The sequence below is a fragment of the Stegostoma tigrinum genome, chromosome 28, assembly GCF_030684315.1.
Source record: "Stegostoma tigrinum isolate sSteTig4 chromosome 28, sSteTig4.hap1, whole genome shotgun sequence".
In the NCBI taxonomy this organism is placed as follows: domain Eukaryota; kingdom Metazoa; phylum Chordata; class Chondrichthyes; order Orectolobiformes; family Stegostomatidae; genus Stegostoma; species Stegostoma tigrinum.
In genome coordinates, this window is record NC_081381.1 from 45562762 (window position 1) to 45579502 (window position 16741).

The following is a 16741-nucleotide window of genomic DNA, read 5'->3' on the forward strand; positions in this document are numbered from 1 at the left end:
TTGATCCCAATTGTCTATACCTTATATATGCCTCCTTATTCTTGACCAGAGCCTCAATATCTTTATTCATCCATTGTCCCCTACTCTTACCAGCCTTATCCTTCCTCTAACAGGCATATATAATGTCTGTGAACTTGCTTCATTGTACCTATTTTAGTGTCATTTGCAAATTTGGCTAAAATGCATTGTATCTCTGTGTATCCAAGTAATTAATGTAAATTGAAATATGCGATGTCTGCAGGATCTGTATCACCAACTTTGCTTGTTATGTAGCCATACAACACAGAAATAGAGCCTTGGGTCCAACTCATCTGCAGTGACCAGGCATCCCAATCTGACTTAATACCACTTGCCAACATTTGGCCCATATCATTCCAACCCTACCTATTTAATTTACTCATTTGAATGCCTTTTAAATGTAATTGTACCTGCCTGCACCACCACCTCTGGCATCTCATTTCATGTGCACACCTCAGAATTTTTTAATTTAAATCTTCCCCTCTCACCTTAAACCTATACTTTCTAGTTTTGGACTTTTTCACAGTAGGAAAAAGACCTTGGCTATTTACCCTATCCATGCCTTTTGTGACCTTGTATGTCTCTATAAGGCCACCCTCATCTTTTGCTCCAGGGAAAATAATGCCCTAACCCATTCAGCCTCTACCTATAGCTCAAACCCTCCAGTCCCAGCAACATGCTCGTATATATTTTCTGCACCTTCAAGTTCAGCAACTTCTTTCCCATAGACGGTGACCAGAATTGAACACTATATTCCAAAAGTGGCCTCACCAATGTCCTCTGTAGTTCCAACATCATGTTGCAGCTACTATACTCAAATGTTTGGTTTATCGTCAAAGAGTTTTAGCAAATTAGTCAAACATGATTTATCCTTCATAAAACCACCTTTTTTCTGAAGGAGTGCATTTTGATTTTACGAATATCCTGTTATTACTTCCTAAAGAATTCATTACAACAGTTTCCCAATAACTCACATTGAACTAACTGGTTTATAGTTTCTATTTTCTGTTACCTGCTTTTTTGAATAAAGGTGATGCATTAGCATTTTTCCAGTCCACTAGAACTTTTCCAGAATCTGGGGAATTTTTGAATGTTGTTGCCAATGGATCCACTATCTCTGCTGTCACTGCCTTTAAGCCCCTAAGGTATAAGCCATCACTCCTCCTTGGGGACTTGTCTGCCTTTAATCTCAAGGTGCCGCATCAAAGGTTATTACAGGTGATGAAAGCTGATGGTGTAATTGGTAATATATTAGCATGGATAGAAGATTTGACTGGCTGCCTAACACATAATAGTGCATGCACAAATGACAGGATGTGATGAGTGATATGTGGCTGAGGTCTGTGCTGTGGCTTCATCTTTTTATAACCAATGTCCCTGGCTTGAATATGGGATTGAGTGGCAAAAATCTAGCAAGTGGAGCATAATATGGCGAAATATGAAGTTATTTATTTGTGCTGGAAGAAAAAAGACGCCGAATATTACTTAAGAGATCAGTTGGAAACTTCCAAGGTACAAAGGAATCTAGGTGTTCTGGTGCATGAGGCACAAAAAATAAGTTTGCAAGTCCAGGCCTGATCAACGAGACTAATGGGATGCTACCTTTATTAGGAGAAAGAGTTACACCATTAGGAGAAGAGAGTTACACCACTAGCATCTACATGATAATGTTAAAAAAAATTGCCCAGATATGTCCTGTACACAGAAGACAAGACAATCGAACCTGGCCAATTACAGCTCCATCAGTCTACTGTTGGTCATCAGTAAAGTGTTGGAAGGTGTCAGTGCGATCGAGTAGCAACTGCTCAGCAATAACCTGCTCGGTTATGCTAAGTTTGGGTTCTGCTAGGGCCAGTTTGCTTGTTGCCTCGTTATAGCTTTGGTTCAAACAAGGACAAGGAGTGCTGCATTCCAGAGGTGAGGGGAGAGTGACAGCCCTTGACGTCAAGGCTGCTTTTGACTGTGTGGCTTCAAGGAGCCTGAGTAAATCTGGAATCAGTGGGAATTGAGGCAACCTCTAATTTTTTTCTTCTTTATTCATTCATGGGATGTGGTTGTCACTGGCTAGGCCAGCGTTTATTGCCCATTCCTAATTGCCCAGAGGGCACTTCAGAGTCAGCCACATTGTTATGGGTCTGGAGTCACATGTAGGCCAGACCAGGTAAGGATGGCAGTTTCCTTCCCTGAAGAGCATTAGTGAACCAGATGGTTTTTCCTGACAATTTACAATGGATTCGTGGTCATCATTAGATTATTAATTCCAGATATTTCATTAAATTCAAATTCCACCATCTGCCATGGCAGGATTTGAACCCGGATCCACGGAACATTACCTGGGTCTCTGGATTAACAGCCCAGCAATGATACCACTAGGCCACCACCTCCACCCTGACTGGAGTCATACCTGGCACATAGGAAAATGGCTACATTTATCTTTGAACAAGTTTCTCAGAGGAGTGGCCTTGGCCCAGCCATCTTCAGCTACTTCTTCAATGACTTTCCCTCTATCATAAGGTCAGAAGTGGGGATGTTCCCTGATCATTCAATGTTCAGCACCAATCATGACTCTTCAGATATAGGGGCAGCCCACGTACAAATTGTCCAGATCTGGACAATATCCAGGCTTGGGCTGACAAGTGGTGAGCAATATTTGTACCAGGCAATGTGTGTTTCCAATAAGAGACAATCTAACCACCACCCCTTGTCATTCAATATTGTTATCATCACTGAATTCCCCACAATCAATATCCTGGGGGTTACCATTGCCCAGAAACTCAACTGAACTCACCACATAAACACAGTGGCTACAAGAGCAGGTCAGAAGCTGGGAATACTAATGAGAGACTCACCAGCTGTCTCCTTGAATCCTGTTCTCATTACACAAGTCAGGAGTGTGATGGAATACTCCTCCAGTTTCCTCAGTTGCCTGGATGAGTGCAGCTCCAACAATGCTTGAAGCATTGGACAAAGCTGCCTGCTTGATTGACACACACCCGCAAGCATCCATTCCTTTAGATGTGAGTTTGCTCGCTGAGCTGGAAGGTTAGTTTTCAGACGTTTCGTCACCATTCTAGGTAACATAATCAGTGAGCCTCCGATGAAATGCTGGTGTTATGTCCCGCTTTCTATTTATCTGTTTAGGTTTCCTTGGGTTGGTGATGTCATTTTCTGTTCTTTTTCTCAGAGGAGGGCAAAGATTAGAATTCTTTTTCCCTTGCGGGCTCTGCACATTTGGAACTCTGCTTCAAAAGGTGGAGGAGGCAGGATCATTAAATACTTACAAGACAGAGGTGGGGAAGTTAGGCAGAGAATCAAGGGTTATCAGGATTAAATGTGAATGTGGAATTTGAAACATAAGCAGATAAGCTGTGGCTTTATGGAATGGCTAAGCAGGCTGTCAAGATCAAAAGGTCTAATTTTCCTATTTCTTTTCATGTAATAATTTGAGAGGTAATGTGGGAATTGTATATTTGGAAGGACTTGGTCGCTTTGGGCCTATAACTTTCTATGAACTGAGTTCTTTTCATCTCGTTCATCTCAAAAACTGGAGATTGTTTAGTCATATGTCAATTTACTATTGTATCCTGTTGGAATGGAAGAGGACAAACTTAACAAAATGTTTCCAGGCTCAGTGTACATGTCTTATTAAACCATGCTGAAATCAGCTAATATGTCTTTTCACCACTGTCCCTCTTGCTCAAAACATGCTACTGATAGTGCTGTAACCTTTTTAAAAAAACTTATCATGTCTTCTGCAAGTATAACATGCAATATAAAGTTCCAAGTGGATCCAGGCCATTGAGGTGTCTTGCAACTGGACATTCTTAAACTTTGAGTTTGCATTGTGAATGATAGTAAATTTGGTCAATAGGGCTGCCACATGTACACGGCTGCCTGCACTTATCATTTTGTGCACAAGTGAACACTGCCTGTGTACCTGCAGAAGATGATCTGAACACCTCATTTCATATGTTCCATTAGTGTAACTAGTTCAATGTTTGCTAGTGTGAAGCTTGCTTTTTGTTTCAGATGAGCACTATGAATTTCTACCTGTGGATTGGTTACGGAAGTGGCTGGATGACTCGGCAGTAACAAAACCAATTGATAATTCTTGCCACCTGTGTGCACATAACAGACTAATTCCTGACAAAATCTGTGATGTCAAGAGGATCTCTCAGAAAGCAGCTGATGTCTTCTATGCTAGATACGGAGGTGGCCCCAGATTGGATGGTAAGTAAACCAGTTTTGAATTAAAAAGCCTGCAGAGGTGACAATATCCAAAAACTCAAGTTAAATTAAGTTTAATTTAACAAGGTTCAATAAATTGTTTGGTTTCATTCACTATAGTAAACTGTCAGAATGATCGTGTAGGTGGCAAATCAGTTTTCATATTGATAACTTAGGCGGTGCATTTTAGTAAGAATAAAAAAGGCATTTCTGCAAAAATAGCCTCTTACTCAGAGGCACAAAGGAAGCTGATTACAGATATAAAAACTCTTGGTGGTTGCCCAGGAATAATAAGGCCAGTTTAGAATAAAACAAACAAAACACTCGCTGCTGAAGTGACAGAATTGAAAGCAGATGCATCTACTAAATTTGGAAAGAATCTTGAAAAGATCAGAATGAGTATTCTGTGGAGTTCAGATCTTTAGACTAATCAAAAGATATTGTAAAACTGAGAAGATGCAAAAGAAAGGAGCCATCAGAACTGAGAGATTGTTTCATGATGGATACATTGAGCGTGGAGCTTCTTCTCCGGAAAAGAGAATGCTCGCTGTTGATCTGATAGATATAACAATGTTATGAAAGGGTTTGATGAGTTGGACATTGGAAAAATGTTTCCACTTGCGTCAATAAAACTAGTCATAAATGTAAGAATAGTCACTCATAAATCTTAGGAAGTGCAGGAGAGATTTTGGTTCCTGCCGAAAGATTATGAACTCCCCTATTATACCAAGTAATTGAAGCAACTGGCAGAAACTTATTTCAAGGGAAGCTTGAAACACATGGAGGAGAAAATAAATTTAGCTGAATTTGTGTGGGTGAAGGTTCATGTGGAATGTAAATGCTGTGGGTGAGTTTGTTCACAGACTCTTCCTATTTAAAATTATATGCAACAGTAGGCAAATGTTCTATTCTTTTGTCTTTCCCAAAGGTGGATTCCCAATTTGTATTTTTACATCTTTACTGTCCTCTGCATTACAGAAGTAGATTTCTTTTGTTTGAAAATGGCCCAGCAGTATTATTGCTGAACTGTTAATCCAGAGACCCAGATAACGTTCTGGAGCCTGGATTTGAATCCCGTCATGGCAGATAGTGGAATTTGAATTCAATAAAATATCTGCAATAAAGAATCTAATGATTATCATGAATCCATTGTTGATTATCGGGAAAAACCCATCTGGTTCACTAATGTCCTTTACGGAAAGAAACTGCTATCCTTACCTGATCTGGCCTACATGTGACTCCAGACCCACAGCAATGTGGTTGACTCTGAACTGCCCTCAGGGCAATTAGGAATGGGTAATAAAGGCTGCCTAGCCAGCGACACCCTCATCCCATTAATGAATTTTTAAAAAAAACTGTTTTTATGGTTTACAAGAATGTTGTATTACTTGATACATTTTTTTCCCTTTTGTTTTTGCAGCTTTCTTATTTTCTTCAAAACTTTGTGTAGTTTTGCTCGTTGGCATGTTCCAATTTCCATTTTATTTTTTAATGATTTCAGTATTGCTTAGGCTAGGACTTTGATAGCTGCACCTTGAAAACTACACTAATTGTTGTAGTTTAGCATATTCCTGCGACTCTCAGTCTGGATCCTGCTCCACTGAAGCTGCAGTTGCAAACTACAGGGAAGAGACAGAGCAGCTTCTCCCATCAATTAAAATTTAAATATGCAATTACAGCAGGAAGCATTCTTGTACTAATGAAACCTACCAGAAATGAACTTAAATGCATTATGAAAAGTGGCCATGAGGTACAGTGTAGTGCCTGAACATTTTGTAAAGCCATGGTAAACAATGTTTGACTTTATTGACAGCAAACAGAAGTTGTGTGACACCCTTTCCTAGATATTCTTGCGCACTCACTCTGGAAACAGAGGACCCTATCTCTGAATTTGCACCAGAAGTTCAGTAAAGTTGCTAATCTGCAACCATTTTACACCGTTGTTACATTTTTTTGAATTAATGTGCCCAAAGATCAAGATAAATATATATAGCTCCTTTGCTGTGCGCCTGATTTCTTGACTCATAATTTCCAGACATTCTGGTGTGTTTTTCAAGCTCTGCAAGCTACCTACTGTGAGCTGATTCAAGGAATGGCAGCCCTTAGGTGAGATTTGCCACCTTTTGATTGTGACTTTATTTGATCTACTCCCATGTTGACAATGTCAATAGTTCATTGCTCCCAAATGTATTTTTCTCAAAACTCATGACTATCATCCCATTCCTCCTCCTCCAACCTTGAAAGAGACCTCATCCTCAACTGCACCAAATACTAACATATGAACAACTAGAATCATGTCAGGAAAATAGCGGTACTTCCTTGTATTCCATTCTCAGAACTAATATGGAAAGGTATTATCTACTAATAACTACACCTTGCTGAAATTCTGGGTCAAGGTACTACAATCTATAGTTTGGTACCTTCCAAATCCACTTTTGCTCAATTTCTACACTCAGTGTAACCTTGTGCTCCCTTTGCTGAATAAATGTCATGGACAGATTCACCTACTCCCAACTGAAATGAAATCCATGCTCTTAGCAACTTGAATTTGTATTTACTCAATTTGAAGGAAGTTTCCTTTAGTTGACATCCATCTGAAAATGGGAATGGGCAAAAAAGGAACCTTTGCTTGCTATCAGAAAAGGTTGGAAATAAATTGAGGCAATGCTCAGACTGTATAAGTGTTCTTTTAAAAGAGGTTAGCGTGGCGTTAGCATTTGGGTCAATTTTAATCTGAGCAGATTATTTACATACAGAACAGTAGACAGATGTCAACATCTGAGAGAGTTATTGTTTTAAAATCAAGCAGCAAGCATGTTACAAAACTTATTGGCAGAATTTAATTTCTGACTGCTTTGACCACGTCTGACTCCTCCCTTCCCTTCCTCGACGTCATCTGTTTCTATTTCTGGGGATAGACTGGCCACTAATATCTACCATAAACCCACCAACTGCCATAGTTACCTGGACTGTACATCCTCCCTCCTACCCTGTTTCCTGTAAAGACTCCATTCTCACAGATCCTCTGTCTCCTTTGCATATATTCTGATGAGGCCAGCTTCGACAAGTGAGCATCTGAAAAGTCCATCTTCCTCAGTTGGGGACTCTCCACCGAGTTTGACCTATCACCCACACTCCGGCCTACCCCACCCCCACCCCCCTCCCATCTTCCTTCCTGCAATAACAGTGGGATTCCCCTTGTCTTTACCAGCACCCACATCCAGAAAATCATTAGCTACCAAATCTGCCACCTCCAGCGGGATGCCACCACATAAACACATTCCCCTCCACTCCCCTCCCTTGTCTGCCTTCTGCGGGGACTGTTCTGTCCAGGACTTCCTGGTCTACTCTTCCTTCAATCCCAACACCCCGCCCATAGCATCTTCCCCTGCAACTGCCAAAGGTGTAATACTTGCCTGAATAACTCCTCCCTCCATATCCAAAGGCTCAAACATACCTTCCAGGTGAAGGAGTGCTTTACCTGCACTTCACAATCTAGTCTGCTGCAATCGCTGCTCCCAATATCATCCCCTCTACAGTGGGGAAACAAAGTGCACACTGACCCTTTTTGCAGAATGCCTATTTTCTGCCCACAAAAATGACCCTGAGCTTCTAGTTGCGTGCCACTTCAAGACACTAGCCTGTTCCCTGTCTCAATATTGAATCCAGAGGCTGTAGTGCTCCAGTGAAGCTCAGTGTAAGCTGGAATAACAGCCCTGCAGCCTTCTGGACTCAATATTGAGTTCAATAATTTTAGGGCTTGAACTGTCCTGTGCCCTAGCCCCCACTCCCACACGCTTGGCCTTGTGCTCACATATTACCCACAACCCATTGTTAGCTGCTAACCGTTCCATTTAATAGCCATTTACCCTCCTAGCCAGATCATTATCCACTCCTTTGTCTGTCCAACTGTTCTTCTCTCTGTATCTTTGGGCTGTATCCCCACCTGTCATTTACTCCTTACCCCTCCTCCCACCCTATCTTCTGCAAAAAAACACAAAATTTCCCTAGCTACGGTGTGAAGCTGGTTGAACACAGCAGGCCAAGCAGCATCAGGAGCAGGAAAGTTTGACCTTTTCGGGTTGGGACCCTTCTTCAGAAAAACCATTACCTGGCCTGCTGCGTTCAACCAGCTTCACACCATGTTATCTCAGATTCTGCAGCATTGGCAGTTCCTACTATCTCTGAAACAATTTTCCTAGTTACCATCAGTTTTGAGGAAGGGTGACCAGAACCGAAACATTAACTCTGATTTCTCTCCATAGTGGCTGTCAGACCTGAGCTTTTCCAGCAATTTCTGTAGCACAATTTAGTTTTTGATTCAAGGATAAACTACTGCTGTGGAAACTCAGCCTCTTTCATTATTTGTGTCAGAGGGTCACAGGAGGGTGTAGAGTGTATGTGAAATTCAATGTGACAACCAAGAACCTACATGCCTTTCTTGCTGTCCCTTTGAATGTATATTTGAGAGTGAAGTAAGTTTGTCAAATGTCTTGACCCATATTCAGACTTTCATAAATATTGTTTATTTATCCTGGAGGATATCAGCTCATAGTATAAATCTGACAATTCACAAAGATGACTGGAGAGAATGGATAAACCACGTTGCAGTAGTGACAATTATGAGTTTGGTGTCCTGTTGAGTGAGCGTTGCTCTGCATCAGGCCTGAGATATTGGTCTTTGGGTCAACAATGGGCAATACAAACTGATAAAATATCCACTAGCTTACTAATGAGAGTATTTTTTTTCATTTTGTTTTAATTTGTTTTGATTGTGGTCGGGAGCTTGTACTACTACAAAGATCCATTTTGACAAACAGAATCAGATGCTACTATGATTAATCATAATTAAACAAAGTGAGCCTTTTTTCTTCACAAACAACTGCCTTAAAGCATTCTCTCTTACCTGCTCCATTCTAACCTTTCAGTTTTGCAACTGCGTCCTACCTTTTCCTTGCTCTTGCTGTTCCAATTCCCAATCCGTCTTTTTGGTGGTGTCTCTGAAATCTTTCACCCTTCGATCTAAAGTTCACCACCTTCATCATCACCTCCTTCATTATCACCTTTCTTGATTCTATTCCCATTCAACAGCTAACATTCAATAGAATGTTCCTAGAATTCAATGGAACTCGTCTTCTGATACTTCTCTCTTCAAAATCATTGTCATGTCCTAGTTTCTAAAAAAAAAAGGCTTTAATCCATTCTATCTAATATTTACCCTATCCTGATCTGCTCCCTTTTCTCATATTTTGTTTGGGGAATTGTGTTGCAGTTTTAGGCTTGAAGTTTTGCAAGATCAATTTGTTGAGTATGTTGTGACATAACCATAATCAGGAATCCTACATTTGTGTCCATCTACAGGCTATGTGGGGGATTGTGAATCAGAATATCATCAAATAAAGGACTAGGTCATTTATCTCAGCATTTATTTTGGCTTCTGAGCTGCAAAAGGTTCCAATGCACTTTTTTTTTAATCTGTGTATATTTCCGGCTACCTGCAGGATCAGAACTCCTCTTCGCTCCATTGTTTTCATCTTTCTTCCTTTGTTGCAAGCATCATAAAAGAACATTGGGCTTTTTGCGTTGAAACGAACAAGAGTGAAATAACATAAATGAAGTTAAAGTGGTGTTTGGTTCTTATCAACCTGAGTAATCTTGACGGACTGTATCTGTTAGGTATGCAGATATAATGTGGATGTTCCAAATGTGAACTGTGAATTAAACGTTGTATATTTGGCTTCTGTGTCAGTGGAAATTCGTTAGTTACTGCCTTAATATTTTGGGAATGTGTGTGTTTGGAAAAGGCAACGTTGCAAAATGTTAAGCATAGCAGATCTTGAATCTGTTCAGTAAAGAAATCACAAGCTTGCTGTCTAAAATTAAACCAGTTCTTTTGGCAAACTGTCCAGGATGTACACATCTTTCCCCATAGCCCTGAAAATTTATCCTGTTCAAATATTTATCCAGTGACCTCTGAAGGGTAGCTATTGAACCTTCTTTTGCCTCACTTTCAGACAGTGCATTCCAGATTCATTTTATTTTTATTATTTTTTTTCCTCATGTTGCATCTGGTTCTTTTAGCAATCACTTTAAATCTGTTAGTAACATTCCTGCCACTGGAAACCACTTCTCCTCATTTATTCAATTAAAATCGTTCATGACGCACACACACAATTCCCAATCTTTGGGTGAGTATGTCCAGCTTTTCAAGCCATCTGTGCCTGGTGAAATTTTAGCAAATTACTTCTGCACTCTTTCTAAAGCGTAGTGTCTTCAGTTCACCATGAAACTCTAGCAGACTCTAAAGATTACTTTGCTTTATAATCCCTTAGAAGCATGAATACAAAGCAAGGAAATTATGCTACCTATAAAACCAAGAATTATGTTTCTGCAAAAAGCACTCTCAACTTGTCCGACTACTTTTAAGCCTGTATACCACTGTCTCTCCATTTCTACCTCTTCCCCTTTAAGTTTATTGCATGTAGTTTGTATAGACTCTCGTTTCAATGATCAAAATGAATGTTAAAGGATTCCCTGTGGCAACGCCTCCAAACTAACTAAGTCCACTTGGAAACCAATAAACGGACTCTCTTATACGGTATAAACATGATGGCCCACTTATGTAAATAGGAAACCTGGACCAAATGCATCTGCAGAAAAACAAGAGGTTCTATTAAGATTGGCATTTTTAAGGTGAAAATGAAATGTTTTACTGGCTGTTTTGGTTGCAACGAACTATTTGCAATAACTTTTGGGGTGAAATTTTATACTTATACTTAGCAAATGTCTTCATTGCCTTTCTTCCCTTTAGTTTTGTGCACATTATATGAGATATAAATATATTTAAAGAATATAGAACAAAGTGTTAACCCATTTGTTAGTGTATTGTATATATGTAGACTGTTGTGAATAACAAACCTGTATATGCATATGGTACTATCTTGCACTTCATTGGGAAGGTCACAACTAATTATTTTTATTGATCTATTTTGTTTGTGTCAGGACAGTTTTCTGGACTGTAGAATCTGTTACTCAAGCCTGGTATACCCTGTGTGTGGTTCTTTTGTAGCACAAAGGATGTTGAGCTAATCAACTAAAAATCCTTTGCAAAGCCATTTTTAACTATGTGTCTGATCTTTATGGATTGGGTGGAGGGGGCAGGTTAAAGATAAAAATGTGGCTAAACAAACGTTGTCGTATGGTCTTCCAGAGCCTGTTTAATGTTCTTCTTCATGCCTGTTTCATTTCCACAGTATCCACCCAGCCCCAATTCTTTGTTTTTATCCGCAGTCGGGTTTTTCCCCACTTAACAACCGTAGTCCAGTATGGGAATACCTTAGTGTTTTGAGCATCCAGTTCAGCTATAATTGTGTGTTTTAACTTTGTCAAGAAGATCCTCTGTCTGCGAAGTATGAAACACTAATGTTACTCTAGATGTGACTATCAGTGGCAGTCTTTGTCTTAAGGTAAAAATGTTGTAAATTAACTATTGCTTACTAAAGGAACATTCTTTTCTTTTTAGCTTCTGCTTTATGTCGAGACTGTGTGGTGGAAAAATGCAGAATACTTAGATTAAAGAATCAGTTAAATGAAGATTACAAAATCATCTCCAACTTGACCAGGACCACATTACAAAGGTACTTCTTTGTTTTGAGACCACTATTCATTTTAAACTGACGAGCTTGTTTCTAGTCATTTGAAAGGTACTGTTTATCTTTCTTAATAAAAACCAAAAGAACTGCGGATGCTGTAAATCAGGAATGAGATTTTTGGCTTGAATGCAGTGCATGTTACCATAGGGGTGTCTTTGTCTGCTGCCTATTGAAGCACAGTGTGCTTTTACTTAATGCCTAATTTGCTCTTGCACAGCATCTTTGAAGGAATGTTCCATCAAGAGGGAAGGAAGCCTGAGAGACATTGTCACTCAGGATAAGTCCCCAGCTGACTCTGTTTCTCCAGAACTACTTTTCCAGGTGATCATCATAGGGATTTAACTTCTTTCTTTTCACTTGTAACTTGTAGATGAAATACTTATTTATCCCAGGTTGATTGTCAGGATTTTGACATTTTGCTAAAAGAAAGGAAAGACAAGCCTTGGAACCTAATGAAACATTTTGACTAATCCACACGTTATGATTGTCACATCAATTCTGACTTTTTGTTTCCTTTATACTTATGAGAGCTGATGTAAACTACAAATTATTCTTCTTGTTGAATGTCCAAGATACTGATGTATAATGAATGATACATTATTGACAGTCTAAAACCAAGAGTTAGTGCCAATCATTTTTGGCTAAACTATGGAATAGTCATATTCATTCTAAATCAGTCTTGCAGATGCTACTCATGAAATAATTCCATGAACAGTCACATGATTATTTAACATATTTAAAATTGTGAAGAAGTAAGAGTGGGCTGTATGGCCTCCAGAAAATCTACCCTGCCACTCTGGCCCACGTTCTCTATCAATTGTACTTCCCTGTCTGGTCACTACATCCCTTGATTCCCTTAATTTCCAGAAATCTTTCAATTTAGGATATCTTGAATTAACTAATTGAGCATTCACAGCCCATTAGATTGAGCATTGCAATGGCTTAGGTTAGTTCACTTTTTAATCACTTTTTGCGGATATTGATTGTTTCATCATAATGGGTGAAATATCCAGAACTTGAAGTGTTTTTAATACTACAGAAGTTTATCTTTGTTTAAATTGGGCAATGTGAGATCAACAGCAAAATGAGAATTTTTAAGACTAAAATATTTCAGTTACTGCATTTGAATGAATGAGCTTTTACCGAAGGAGAAGACTAAGCTTCTGCTGGTTACAGTCTGAGTGAAGCTCTTAAATGAATATTGCACTCTATATTGTTCTGTACCACATGCCTATGTCTTAAAAGTTTCAAAAAGTTATTGCTTCAGGCAAATTGCATCCTGCTGTCCATCATCTGAGGTTTATTCTCATTGTCAATTTGATTTGAGTTTGTGACTGTGGAAGTCTTAGCCTTTTGCTTGGTACAAGGTAAATAACAGGCATTGATCTTCACCTATAACTATTAATTTTAACATGTACATCTTGTAGATTAACTAGTAGCCAGTTGTTTAGTTGATGCCCATTGCTAAAAACCTAATGAATAATAAATAATTTGATGATTTTAGATGGTTGTAATCCATCATGAAAAGCTGTACCACCTAATGAGCCAAGTTTCTGCTCACTTCACAAATAAGGCACTTTCATGAAAAAAAGCACTAAGGTCATTCATAAAGCATGTTGTCTGATCCTAATGTTCCAAAGTGAATGGAAAGTGGATCATATCTAGCTTAATTTCGAACTTTCATCCCATTAACAGGAACTTATCCACACTCTCAGTTTGGTTTCTTGCTTCCAGTTTCTGTGTGCTGCACAAGGTGCTGCCCATGAAATTTCAATCGTGGGGGTTAACCAATCAGAATCTGCTCCCACAAAGGAAGAATAGACAGAGTTGGTAAGGAGCTGCTCATATAATCATGGGCTGGTGGTGAAAGGAAAATGAGACTGCAAGAGAACGGCTGTAAAGAAAAGAAAATAGTTTTAAACCTGTCAATAAAGAAATAATCAATCACTGTACGACAGAAAAACTTGAAATCAGTAATGTTGAATCTCTAGTTTAAAGCTGCATAAATTCAGCAGTTACTGTTTGGGTAAAATTTATGGTAATAATCATTGTTCAATTGTTATATTTAAATCTGAGATTATGATCTGAAATGTACTGAAAAAGGTAGTAACTACCTGGTTAAAATATTTCAGTTTTGAACATATGCCGTAGAAATACATTTTGCTCTGATCTCAGCGATCTGTTGAAGTTGTGTTTGGAATGATGACTTAGGTGAAGAAGTGCCAGTTATTTTGGGGCAAAAAAAATGTTAACATAGAAACAGGAGTAGACTATTCTGCCACTGAATTAGCTTATCTACCTCAATACCACTTCTGTGCACGATCTCCATTGCCATTGACGTCACATTAATCTGCCTTTTGTCGTGTGCCAGATTAAATACTGTGATGTTTAGAAAATTGTTCTCCTTGTGGTGTGTTCTGGCTTTAAATTTCATGGAGGTTGCTGATAATTGAAGATATTGATTTAGTTCTTCTAAATTTGCTGCTGAGAGAGTCCATATGCCCCAGCAGTCGACACAACTACGGAAAATATTGTCACTAATTGACTGCATCACCTAATAAATGGGTTAGTGAGGATAAATACTGAGGTCTTGGTGGGGGGTGTGGGGGGAGAGAAGTAGCCTCTGAAATCAAAATGTAGCTCTCGATAGAATATGGAGTAGTACCATTGGGGGTTGGACAAAGTTATCTGTGCTTTGTTATAGAAATGTCAGTCTAAATCTGCGAGAAAGAAATTTCTGGCTAACTACGGATAAGCACTTTGTGCATAACGTAGGTAAATCTATTTCACGTATACAGTTACTTGAACATCATGTATCACAAAAGCAAAATCTTTCAGTAATTCTTCAAAGTTGGCAGCTTCTAGATGTTGTCCAGCATTTGTGTGCAGTGGTTCCTGCATGCTGAACATGTTGACACGCAGTTATGGCCTTGTCCATCTAGAATGTGATTAGACATAGCTTTCTCTTTACTGTGACGTGCCAAATGAGAGCCTCTTGTTCCTGGTTGCACTTGCTTACTTCTGGTCTTTAGAAGTTACTGCAAATGATTAAGCTACCTGGTGCATATATCCAGTTTCCATGGTGTTGAGATTTGGTATTTTCATCCATTTGCTCACAATTTTAAGAGATGAGCAATGACTAAATGAGTAAATGAAGTAACTCCTACACAGCCACCACAGAATACTCTCACACTCTCTTTTAACTTTGTGTGTCGCCAATAAATGTGCAACAGTATAAATGCGGATGCCATGTAAATCTGAGTACTGAGATCACTAACCTCAGGATGTCTCGCATTCATTTTGCATTTGCTAATCGAGAAGGCAATTACAATATCTGGGCTTCCAAATACGATATGTGACTGATGGTTGATGTATTGGACATCACTGACCTAAATTATGTGCCCAAGTCTTGATGTAGGGCTTTAATGATTATTCAATTGAGGTATAAATGTTACCTCCTGAGCAAGCTGACATTTCAAAACTCCTACATCCTTTTGATTTAGGGACAATTTTTACACTCTTCAACTTTTGATGTGTAGATTTCCTGCCCAGAAATTCTATAACCTACACACACATCAATGTGCGGATCTTGTTAAATGCATTGCTGTTAAATTTGTTAAGGATAGCAGAATGAAGTTAGATGAATCTGGCTGAAAAGGACAGTTAAGGCAACAAAAATAATTGTGACACTTATGAAATTTTTGTCCTATAAATTATTTTCTAGATTTGAGGGTCCAGTTTCAAAGCATTTTAAGTTGTTTGATTATTTCATTCATAATGCACTTGTATTTGCGAAGTTTTTGTATAGGAAATGTTTTGTATCCTGAGATGTAGGATCCCATTTAAGTTTGTGATTTTCCATGTTGACATAGTGTATGATTCAAAAGTAGCAATAAACGTAGTTTGAGCAGGAACTACATGCCGTTGGCAAGATTGTTTGAATTCCATTGGAAAATACATCTCAGTGGTAGGGATTGGTTATGTATATACACGAATATAAATTTCAGTGAGTAGATGTTCAGTGATATGTTACTCCCCAAGCTGCTGTGACCACAAAGTGTAACCTGCAAAGCAGTCAACCGGAGAAATGTCTAATGTATGTGGAAGGGTGGCAGATAGTCCAGAAACCTGCTTAGTTACATTGCAGCAGAATGTGCATGTGATGAGTTAATTGCTATTAACAAACCAGCCCAATTTCATTCCATCACTTCCAATGGAATGAAAATTGCGCACATTTATTACTGAGCAGGTGAAGCACTTTTCCAGATTGTTTTTCCACCATGAATGGTATGACACACTAGCTTTTGTTCTTTGCTTTCTTAGAGTGCTGTTTTTCCATCTTTGCACTACATTTGAGATAAAGCATAGTAGTTTTGCCTGTTTAATTTGTGTTGTTGCATTAACTTAATCTCCGTTACTACCAGGAACTTATTTGTAACAAAGCTGTAGAAAATCATTGTGAATTTTACCTGGGGTTGCAGCACCCTCAGACTCTCCAGAATAACCTGGCTGGGCACAGATTTGCAAGGCAATGCTAATGGCAGCCACAGGGAATCTCAGTTACTGCACATCACTCCACATTGATGTCATTATGCCACAAGCTTCTTTTGCAGAGACACCATTAGTTTGGTGACCTCCTTAGTACTTAAGGGAGCCTCCTTGTTTGGGGATAATGCAACTGTATAGTGAAGAAACACAGTGCTGCCTCAACTATGACTTTGTAACTCCAGGTGTATTCTTCATTTTACATCTCTGGTTGTTGACTTGTTTGCTGAGCTGTTAAGTTTGTTTGCAGACGTTTTGTTACTAGGTAACATCATCAGTGACCCTCTGGTGAAGCATCA

At 39.1% G+C, this 16741-nt stretch overlaps 1 protein-coding gene across 7 annotated transcripts in view; it reads left to right on the top strand.

Moving 5' to 3' along the window:
* Window positions 1–16741, top strand: part of usp48 (ubiquitin specific peptidase 48) — a 135690-nt gene that overhangs the window by 71460 nt on the left and 47489 nt on the right. For 6 of the 7 annotated variants that reach the window (XR_007250496.2, XM_048561611.2, XM_048561612.2 and 3 more), the window contains exons 12-13: window positions 4048–4248; window positions 11768–11882. Coding sequence is in view for 6 of the 7 variants with exons in the window: in XM_048561611.2 (XP_048417568.1) it covers window positions 4048–4248; window positions 11768–11882 (316 nt within the window). In the remaining variant the exon portion in view is untranslated. Of the gene's footprint in view, window positions 1–4047; window positions 4249–6280; window positions 6352–11767; window positions 11883–16741 lie in introns of those variants that run through there. The other variant, XM_048561616.2, reaches the window with a different exon arrangement.